Source organism: Nymphalis io, chromosome 9 (assembly GCF_905147045.1).
Source record: "Nymphalis io chromosome 9, ilAglIoxx1.1, whole genome shotgun sequence".
NCBI classification, from domain to species: Eukaryota; Metazoa; Arthropoda; class Insecta; order Lepidoptera; family Nymphalidae; genus Nymphalis; species Nymphalis io.
In genome coordinates this window covers 12587153-12598952 of record NC_065896.1, presented here as the reverse complement: position 1 = coordinate 12598952, position 11800 = coordinate 12587153, and the positions used below count along the sequence as shown (strand labels likewise).

Here is an 11800-nt window from a genome sequence, read left to right as displayed (position 1 = left end):
TTAACCGCAAAATAGCAGTACAGTATTGTTGTGTTCCGGTTTGACGGATGAGGGAGGCAGTGTAATTACAGGCACAAGGGAAATAGCATCTTAGTTCCCAAGGTTGGTGACGCATTGGCGATGTAAGCAATGGTTAATATTTCTTACAATGCTATTGTCTATGGGCGTTGAAGAAGAGAAAAAAAAGTTTTTTGTAACCTGGATTACAGTGTCGATATAAGCGGACATCAAAATATGGAGAACATGATAATCCAAATAGCTACCAATATTATGCAGTGAATGTAAGTCTTCTATTATTTTTAATATTTGGTAGGTTGTGCAAATAGGCCACCTGATGGCCATGTAGTGACATGTGTCTATAGATATTGGCACCTTAAGAAATGTTAAGCATTTCTAACATCGCCAATGCGCCACCAACCTTGGGGACCAATATGATGTGTCCCTTGTGCCTGAAGTTTCACTCTTCCAACCGGATCACAACAATACTAAGTAGTGCGTGCTGTTTGGCGTTAGAAGTGATAGATGTAATGAAGACGGGCTTGAACAAATCTTTAATAAGTAAAAGTGAAGACAACCCAAGCATAACTTTCGAGAAATTTTAAAATGATTGGTTAGCATGACTGTGATAGGAACTTGATGACTGATGACTGTGTAAGGAACTTACCATAAGATTATTAATCAATTAAATTTTTACTATGTATTTATTATCTTGTTTTTTGGTACATATTAAAATATATTGGTCAATATTTATTCAACTTTAATTCGCAATAACGAAAAAATTGGTATTCCAAATATGGCTAATCCTCCCTATCCCTTCAATTACGGATTCGATCCTAAACACACATAACTCTGGTGCCCGAATATATATTTAGATTAAAATTTGACGGATGATAAAAATAATGTTGACCACTTTACTGTATATTTTATAGATAAGCTTAAAAAATCACTTATATTACTATATTGTTTATTTAGATAGAATATCCAAAAACAAAATAAAGAGCAATATTATAAAATTATATTTTGCATCAAAATATTGTGATGCAAATGACATTGGTCCTGAATTATAGTTAGCTATGGAATATATGCAGGATATTAATTCACTTGAAAAAAAATGCTTGCATTTAGGTAATTATAAATAAACTGTGGTAATCAATTATTACATTTATTTATTTAAAGATAGGTAACAAGCGAGTCATTAGTAAAGAGGAATTTTCAGCGTAGAATCCCGCCCCGGCCGTCACTCACTAATCGTCCGACGAACGCAGTACAAGGAAACGCTCTCAGGATTCGATCAGTATTTATAGAGGTAATTTGTATATCAGACGGATTGCTACTTAGATATCACCTCGATCTAAGCTAAGTAAGCAGTGAATTGTATTAATACTGACTTCACGAAATGTCAAGTCAATTACTCCACACTTATTCCACTATTATGCTCCAGTTCATTGCAAAATTAAATCTGTCATATGCAGGTTACTTCAAGATTCACAACCACGCCCGGGATCAATTATAAATACAAATTTAGCACAAGATAATTCAATTCATTCAGAATTAAAGGCAATGACCTCCTTTTGGATATTTTATTGGGTTGTTTTTTTTTTTGTATTTATAATAAGTGGGCAGAAAGTCAAATATTCCACCTAATGGTACGCGGTCACTACCGCCTTTAGGCATTGGCACTGTTTGAAATATTAACCAATCCTTATATCACCAAAGCGTCACCTAATTTGGGAACTAAGATGCTATGTCTCTTGTACACTGGCTCACACACGCTTCAAGCTAGAAGCAGCAATACTAAATATTATATAAGAGACGATTAAAGGAATTTTGTTTAGCGATTCCACCCATTTTGTACATAAAGCACCTCAGTTGCCCTTATTATTGGTAACCAATCAAATTTAAAATATAAAATTGTTAACCCTGGTGATCAACCCAACAAAAGTATTAATTAAGAGCACGCCTATAGCCAACAAAATTTCAGATGTCGCCGGCGCGTCTATCTGCGTATCTTTTCTATCAACAACAACCGGCAATTTGAATATAACTTTTTTCACGTTGTACATAATTTACGAATTATTCTGAAGAATATGGAATATATATTATACGTAGTTCTTTTAACTATAATATTATAAATAATACAATGCGCTGTCTTTTTCCGTAGTCCTATCGCAAAAACACCGCAACAACTGAATTAAGAAATAATTGATTTGAAGTATGATTGACATGCGATAGGAGATGTAGTGTTTGCGAAAAGAAAATGTATCATATTTTATTCAATACTGTGTATCATACCTTATTAAGAATATCACATGACCCGTTTGCCTATCTGACTTTTTTTCCTAAACAAAAAAGTTTATTCCCTAACGAAAGCAGTGAACAAAATATAACAATGTAATTATTTTTCTCTTTAAAAATATTCTTATGTCATCTAACAATAGTCGCTTTATAAGTTTTAACGAAGGTAATGGTATCGAAATAAAAATTGAAAATGGAAAGATATTTCTTTGTTTATTGTTTCGAGTATCGAGCTAAGATGGGCTGCCTGATTTCTAAATTTAACGATCTTCTAACCGGTATGCGGTATTGTTAATTTATTTAAAACTTTATAATTATACGTACCAGAAAAAATATAGACACAAAACATCAAAATAGAACTTTGGGTAAAAGATTAGTGCACCTAAGAATTAAAAAAAAAATTAATCGGATAAATTTGGTTGTTAATAGCTGTCGTGGTGTATCACTGCAATCAGTGTGTGTATTTTCCGATTGCTTTATTTTTTTTAATACGCCGCTTTTTACAAATTACGTAAATATTCAAAATAAACTTTGATTAAATTTCGTTTAACGTAAATTTATAAAAAAAACACATAAGAGTCGAGAGAAACCATACCCGAATTCGAATTATAAATAAACAAAATACGTTGAATTTTTTTCAATACACAAATGCACTTATGAATATTGTAAAGAAAATTAATATATTGCCAAAGAAAATGCAAAAATAATATGTTTTTTAGTTCAAAGTGAAATTTATGAAATTTCACCTACGCGTTTCAATGAATACCAGACTGTCAAAAGAGGATCAAATATCCAATTTATGATTTACCGATTTTCTGAATGTTGAATAAATGTCGCTGGACTCATAAAAAAACGATAAAATAAATTAAATTAAATCTACGTACTTTTAATGGTTCCCAAGTAACATTGTGTGTTGATAACGAATATGAAAATATTTGTCGCATATTTAGGTAAGTTTGTTTTATTGTTTTATTTTATTTTCTCAGACATATAATATATTATCGGTCTAACCTACTCTTTTTTTATTATCTTTATTGTACGCATATAATGAAAAATAAACATATAAAAAAGATACTTGATGCTATTTATATTATACATGTACAAAGGATCAATCCATACCAGATCGATTCCAGTCTTATAATACTCGGTGGGATTAATTTTATTTTAAATTCAAATATATGTAAAACATAAATACATTAATAGTAAAAACGTACACAACAAATATACACTCATAAAATGCAACTTATGTCACATAATCTTATCATATGTCTATCATAGAATAAACCAAGTAGTTGCTAAATTTGTCATTGGAAGAGGCTTCTAAAGGCTCTAGGCTTATGCCCATTCACACAACCAATTGGTGGTCGAAGCCAAACATTAATACTCTGTATTGTGTGCCGGTTTGAAGGGTGACTGAACGCGTGTGATTAAATACATAATTAATAACAGACATAAGGGATATAAGGAAAGTTATTATCTTAGATCCCATGATTGATGTAAGTTACTATTTATCACTTTAGATTTCTTGCCATGACAATGGGAGAAAGTGACGTACAATAATAGTTTTGTCAGGCTTTGTTCAATTCAACATTAAAGTTTAATCTTATTTTTGCCGTATACAATGTAAACAAATTATTATCTACTAATGTCTTTAAGCAAAAACTATTACTATAAAATGGACTATTTTGATTAAGGATTCATATCTGATTTTTTAATTTTATAATGAATAAACTCACTCACTCACTCACTGAGCCGGGATGGCCCAGTGGTAAGAATGCGCGAATCTTAACCGATGACCGTGGGTTCAAATCCGGGCAAACACCACTGAATTTTCATGTGTTTAATTTGTGTTATAATTCATCGCGAGCTTGACGATGAAGGAAAACATCGTGAGGAAACCTGCATGTGTCAAATTTCACTGAAATTCTGCCACATGTGTATTCCACCAACCCGCATTGGAGCTGCGTGATGGAATAAGCTCTAAAAACCTTTTCCTCAAAAAAAGGAGAGGAGGCCTTAGCCCAGCAGTGGGACATTCACAGGCTGTTACTGTACTCACTCACTCACTGCTGCTCAAATCTACCGTAGATTATTATATAGTTAAATCTTCGGAAAGTTTTATCGAGATTTTATACTAGCACTTATTGCGCTATTCTTAAAATGAAAAGCGAAAATTTTCCTTAAATACATTTTAACTTAAATTCTATTGTAAAAATTGAAATTATTAAGTTAAATGTATGATAAAAGAAAGCAATTATAACTTGAAGTTGAACTTCTTACTTTGTGTAAAGACCCTTAAACACTATTTTGTTTCAAAGGAACAAACTCATTAAAAGTATTGAAAAAAGATATAATATAAACTTTGTGATTTCAGTTACACTAACTATATTCGCTGAAGCTTATGAACCTTCGATAAAAATATATGAAATCCGAAGAGCAAGACATGAAACCGCCGATGATCATTATTATCCTAATGACGTGAAAATGACATCACAAAGTCGTGATGGCAATGACGATGTAATTGGAAAGCTGAGAAACGGCATAATCAATAAATTTCAACGAATATCAGATTTTAGTGATGAAGATTATGATTATACACAACAGGAAGAATTCGATGACAAAACTAGAAGTGTGCCCGTATTTATTGTTTCCAACGATAAATCTTCTAATCAGAAGTAAATAAAAAGTAAAATTAGTAAAAGAAAAAGATTCTCTATCGATAAGCCATATTTCGTACATGTGTCTTTTGTGTAGATCTCGTATTTGCTGTGGAATATACTATACTGCTACTACCCTTAGTAAAATTAATTAACGACTACTTATATGTATGCAACTGCCCTTTGTATGCAACTCTAGTGACTTGTAATAGACCGAAAATTCTAAAGTCCTGATTTTAAGCCGGGTCAGGCTGATAAAAGCAATGGGGATTTTATATTACGAAATTTTCGTTCGTTCCGGATCTGCCGTCCAATGTTATAGTTAAATAAATTAACACTGATCCAAAAAATATTTTTTGTTACAGCGATAACAAATTTAACCAAACTTGAATAGAGCAGATAATTGAAGACGTTCGTTTAGAAAATATACCTATTAAGGTTTGGCCGAAAATTGTAGTGGACTAACACGATTTCTGGAAACAGTTCAAAATTCGAACAACGAACTTGTTAATACAGCTCGGGTATTCCCTGCAAATTTGTTTTTAAAAATCTGGTCGAAAGCTTATCATACTCAATATGAATCGACTAGTTTCCTGAACTAGCCAGATATGATTTTTTTGTTTTAATTTTATTGAGATTTGTTTAGAATATTTAAAATATTTTTTGTTCAAAATGATTTAAGCCCAATAATTTATTTATTGAATATTCGGCGTTCTAACCATTCTTTACTTGACGTGATCACGTCTAATAATAAAAAGAATTTTAAATTTAAAAACTTAATAATATAATAGATAGATTGAAGTATCAGCAACATGAACGGTTTTTGAATACTATTATTATAAAGCCTTAAGTTTTGCCTCCTGTTACATATCGAAAAAAATGTTTTTGTATTAAGGAAATAATATTATTTTTGTATCAAAGTCCCAAATCCATATTGAATCCTTTAAGAGTACATAAGCTTAAATCCGTATCCGTGATACACGTCACATGTTACTTCCCTGGAATTCAATATGAAAGCAATAGTCGCCAATACGTGAGCCCCGCAAATCCAGGTAACAAATAGGTCGGCGGCAATCCCGCGCTATACCGCGCAATCCTGCGACGCCGGGATCACTGCGGCGCTTATTCAATTAGCGGACTACGGTCGACGAGTTCGTTCCTACTTGTACTAGATTTGAAATACGATTATATATTTGTCCAAATTAGGCGATAGTGTATGAATGAATACAATAAGAGACGTGAAATATGTGTAAAATATTTATTTTTGCACAACATAAAATATCAGTTTACTAACATTAAATTTTTAAAAAAAGGAGTCTGAGAAATAGGTAATGTTTTTATACAATGTCAATGGTACGAACGTTTTACCTCTATTTGTGTATTTTACTATTATACCTCTATGCACAAATAATTTTGAAATTAGAATTTCGGATCTTCAAAGGCTCAATTATAAACTATATAATAAATGAATGGACAGTACAAGTGGAAACCTCACTATTACGCTATTGTTACGCTACCGGATTTATTTGCTCGGCCTTTGAGACGGGTCTGACGTTGTAATTTGGCCAACTGGCTTAAAATAACTATTTTTTAAAAGCAAATTTACATGTAAAAGCTTTGAAAATATTTAAGCCGGTTTTATTAAAGGATTTGTATTGAAACTTTTTTGTATGATTTGTATGCACAGCGTTTTGTAAAGACCTTTTATAATGGTATTATTATTTTCTTTTTTACCGAACGTGTTTTTGGATTTAAAATATTATTTTTAAAGATTTTTACTGTACGTAAATTTCGTTTCAATAATATTTGCCATTTTCGATAAATTATTTAATTTCAGGTAACTTCTATATCTCTAGCTCTCTGGGAAAAAGTTCATTAAGAGGCGTCACGTTGCTCACAGTTCCCGCATTTTCATTTGCCATCAAAAATTCTATAGCGTGTCATAGCTTGAATTTTCCCTATAATAAATTCAAATTACATGATAAATACGCTAAAAAATTTTTTTTATATGTTTAAATTTATTGCTCCGTTAATAAGAATCATATGGCGTTTATATACCGTCCTCGATGAATAGGCGATCTAAAGCAAAAAGTTGTTTTGGAATCGGACTTGTAGTTTCTGTGATAAGCGTTCTCAAACTCTCTGGCTTTATAAAACAAATGTGGTGTAGAATTTGATATAAACATCCTTATCGTTATAAACCTTTAAGTTAAAACAAACAATGAATGCTTAAAATATTAAAAGTTACTAATTGAGAGATTATAAAGATTAAATACAATCAGTTTCCATCCGTTCAGTTATCTATTGCTGAAAAAATATACAGAGGCATAAATGCTATTTTCAACAAAGAACATTGATTTTTTTATTATATTACACGAACTACAAATCATCAAATCAAGTTTGCAACGTGAAGACGGTTCGTTAACTTGAAACAAATACGAGAGCAAACAAACATTGTCTCGTTTTTATAAGTTTTAACGATTTAAAAAAAAATACTTTCCTTTTGATATAATCTTAATATACTTATATAAAAGATATATTTACTCGTAAGAATATTGACGGTCAAATATTTTTTATGCTGATGATCTTCTCTTGGCTTATGTAGACCATTCTTAACAGATAGGCTAACTAGGCATGACATATTATGCTTATGGGCATGAGCTTGCGCACATGACCATTTTGGCCTATATCATAATGTAAAGTTAAGTGAAACAAATAGCAGTGGTGGTAGGGTTATGTGCAAGCTCGTCTAGGTAGGTACCACCCACTCATCTGATATTCTACCGCAAAACAGCAGTACTTGGTATTGTTGTGATTCGGTTTCAAGGGTGAGTGAGCCAGTGTAATTACAGGCACAAGGGACATAACATCTTTATTCCCAAAGTTGGTGGTGCTGTAGGCAATTGTTAACATTTCTTACAATGCCAATTTCTATGAGCGATGGTGACCACTTACCATCAGGTGGCCCATATGCTCGCCGCCTACCTTTTCTATATAAAAAACGCGTAAACTTGTGATAAAATGTTAAGCAAATTTTGTGTGACAATCATTTCTATAAAACTAAGACATTGAAGATACACACCTTGTGATCGAAAGGATCGCCTCCAGATTGTTTCATATAAACATTCAGCAGTTCTTTACAGTCTAAGATAATTTTTTCCGAAATTACTTTGATGTAAATTTAAAAGACACTTCGTGATGGCTTAATTGTACCAGATCATATTGAAATATTTATATACATATATCTCCTTTGTAAAGTACAGCTCCAGCCGATTAGACTAATCACCTGAAGAAATTGGCGGGACCCAATTGTATACGGACGCCGGAGTTTTAGCAAATATTGGGTGAGGCGTAGACCTCGTCCACCATAACCCCGCTACGTTCCAGCGGTGATGTATCTAGCGATGGATAACGATTGGCTGATGATGATGCCGAAGAAATAATTGTATACAGTACATCGTAGTGTACCGAACACAACAGTACAACTTAATGGTACTACTCACTACCACCATAAGTATTTTACAACCAAACCGGAATCAAAATCCAGAATGCGTTAGATATTGTACTTATAAGCACAACGTTCTTTATGATCGTTTTGTATCATTAACATTTTTATCTTACAATTTGTCTAAAACCTTCTCCTTAAATAAAGAAGAGGAGGCCTTAGCCCAGCAGTGGGACATTCACAGGCTGTTACTATAATTTGTCTAAAAAATCAGCTACAGTTCTAGTTGGTTCAGTTAGTTTTTGTGTTGTGTGCGGAATATTTATTAAATTTTGTATCGTACAAAATTGTACAACTAACAGCTATATACTGAGAATAAAGTAGAAAATATAGGAAGAAATATTTTAGTTTATTTGTACGGTGCTGAACCAAGACAAATACATTTAATGGTGGTTGGGCTTTGCACGAGAAATAAGTACCTTACTACGAATATAATTTAGCTATATTAACAAAACACAACTATTTCAATAATGTTTATATGTATATAAACCGTTAATCTAAAGAATATATAAAACTTTAAAAGTTTCATTTTAATCTGATAGTAATTCGCACGTTGTTCCAATTATGAACAATTGCTACACCCAGGACCTCTACGTTTAGCTACGTTTTAGCGCATTCAAGAAAAGCAAGTTCATTATCGTAATCACCAGTTTTAGGCATATCAGAATCCATATCCAGATTACTACGCGTCAAATGAGAACCGTCCAAATGCAAGCTATATCTTCGATTCAAATTGGCGTATTAACCTATCGATTAGCATCATATATATATATATCGCCAACTACCCTTATTTTTTTTTTCCAAAACCAGCGCTACCCACTCCGTCTTGTCGAAGGGGCGTCACGGGATCGCTTGCGCATCTTACCGTGACGCACCGACGGTTGGCCCGCTCAAGTGGGCCTCCATTCCTAGGGGGTTCTCGGGTTACGGAGTACCCCCCTAACCCCAGCGGCGCTTACGGTGGGGGAAGAAGGTGCGCATAGCGTCGGCGCCTCCTCCCGGGTCTTCTTCGGCGGAGCGAATCAGCGGCGGCTGACCTCGCCTCTCGCTCTCGCTCCGCAACCTCCTTCTGCAACATAACACTCTCGCAAAAAGAGACCATCTCCATCCAACATCTCTCGCTGCCAAGCATAGCGTTAATCACGCTTGGCAGCGAGATGTCTCCGCCAACTATCGCCGCTAGGGTATACCTCTGGGGCCCCCACGCTGCACACTCCGTCAAAGTGTGATGTGCCGTGTCCAGTGGCGCACCACACTCATGGCAGGAGGATGATATCTCCCGCCTCGCTATCCCGTGCAGGTACTTACCGAAGCAGCCGTGTCCAGTAAGCACCTGCGTCAGTCTAAACGTAAGTGTGCCGATCCTTCTTATTACCCAGCGATTCAAGTGGGGGCGGATCGCCTCCACTGTCGCCAGGCCTGCTGATGGGGATCCCAGATCTTCCTCCCATCTGCGAATGAGAGCTTGTTGGGCTACAGACCTGATTCGCCCCACCTCCGCTGATCCTAGACGGTCGCCATTCGCCCTGGCTTCCACCCGAAACCGATGCACTTCCGCGAGTACCTTGGCCTGGAGTTCCCAGGGCGGATCACTCGCAAGAAGTGTCGCCGCCATCCACGACACTGTACGGTAACCGGTCTCCTCGGAAGAGCTCTATTACGAGCGATGAGAGCGTCTACCTATATGGGTGCACCATATAGTGCCATGGAGCGCAGTACACCGGCGTATAATCGTCGGCATGGTGATTCCAGCCCTCCCACATTAGGTAGGAGGCGGCCTAAGGTGGCTGCGGCATTAATGAGTTTCAGGCTCAATTGGACAAAGTGCTGCCTGAAGCTCCATCTTCCGTCCAGGATCAGACCCAGATACCTCATCTGGGCCTTCACCTTTATCACTGTCCGTTGGACTGTGATACACGCTCCACGAGGGGGACCCCGACGTGGACCATGGAATAAGAGGTCCTCCGTTTTAGAGATGGAGACCTTCAAGCCCAACATTTCTATCCGGTCCATCGTGAGCGACGTTCCAACTTCGGCCAGGATGGTTGCCTCTTGGAAATTTCGCCCCGTCGCCGTGAGTATGTCGTCCGCATAGCACAACAGCCCCATCCCGGGAAGGACAAGTGCCCGCAGGAGCCAGTCAAAGCCGACGTTCCACATGATTGGGCCGAGAACGGACCCCTGTGGAACGCCACCGCCTACCTGACGTCGAACAATTCGCCCATCGCTCCCCTCCCAGAGGACCATCCGATCCTGGAGGTATGCCCCCAGAAGCCTCCTAAGATAGAAAGGCACCCCATCATATTGAAGCGCCACTCTTATTGTCTCGAAAGGAAGACTGTTGAAGACGTGCGCCACGTCCAGCGATACTGTCAGGACCACGTCTCCTCGGGCCACCGCCTCCATGGTCCGGGTCTTTAGGGCGTTCAGGGCGTCGATGGTTGATCGACCCGCCCTGAACCCGTATTGAGCCTCTGAGAGACCCGGTCCCACTTCCTCGAGATGCTGAACAAGACGGGCAGTTAGAATTTTCTCGAAGAGTTTGCCCGTCTCATTCAGCAGTACAATTGGCCTGTATGCCGAAGGAGATTCTCCGTTATGTCTTACACAGGTTTGAACCTTCCCTCTGTTGAGTAGGGACAGGCAAGAAAGTAAAGTTGTTGTGATTCGGTTTCAAGGGTGAGTGAGCCAGTGTAATTACAGGCACAAGGGACATAACATCTTTATTCCCAAAGTTGGTGGTGCTGTAGGCAATTGTTAACATTTCTTACAATGCCAATTTCTATGAGCGATGGTGACCACTTACCATCAGGTGGCCCATATGCTCGCCGCCTACCTTTTCTATATAAAAAACGCGTAAACTTGTGATAAAATGTTAAGCAAATTTTGTGTGACAATCATTTCTATAAAACTAAGACATTGAAGATACACACCTTGTGATCGAAAGGATCGCCTCCAGATTGTTTCATATAAACATTCAGCAGTTCTTTACAGTCTAAGATAATTTTTTCCGAAATTACTTTGATGTAAATTTAAAAGACACTTCGTGATGGCTTAATTGTACCAGATCATATTGAAATATTTATATACATATATCTCCTTTGTAAAGTACAGCTCCAGCCGATTAGACTAATCACCTGAAGAAATTGGCGGGACCCAATTGTATACGGACGCCGGAGTTTTAGCAAATATTGGGTGAGGCGTAGACCTCGTCCACCATAACCCCGCTACGTTCCAGCGGTGATGTATCTAGCGATGGATAACGATTGGCTGATGATGATGCCGAAGAAATAATTGTATACAGTACATCGTAGTGTACCGAACACAACAGTACAACTTAATG

General features: G+C 36.6%; 1 protein-coding gene across 2 annotated transcripts; it reads left to right on the top strand.

Moving 5' to 3' along the window:
• The first annotated feature begins 3085 nt into the window (after positions 1 to 3085).
• Positions 3086 to 6875, top strand: LOC126770681 (uncharacterized). 2 transcript variants are annotated; one of them, XM_050490190.1, is made up of 3 exons: positions 3086 to 3245; positions 4670 to 4970; positions 5318 to 6659. In XM_050490190.1, exons 1-3 carry the CDS (start codon positions 3221 to 3223, stop codon positions 5340 to 5342), a joined length of 351 nt encoding a protein of 116 aa, XP_050346147.1. In that variant the 5' UTR covers positions 3086 to 3220; the 3' UTR covers positions 5343 to 6659. The 2 variants fall into 2 exon arrangements, with proteins under 2 accessions (XP_050346147.1, XP_050346148.1); XM_050490191.1 differs by lacking the exon at positions 5318 to 6659 and adding an exon at positions 6790 to 6875 and having other exon boundaries at positions 3088 to 3245.
• Positions 6876 to 11800: the final 4925 nt, after the last annotated feature.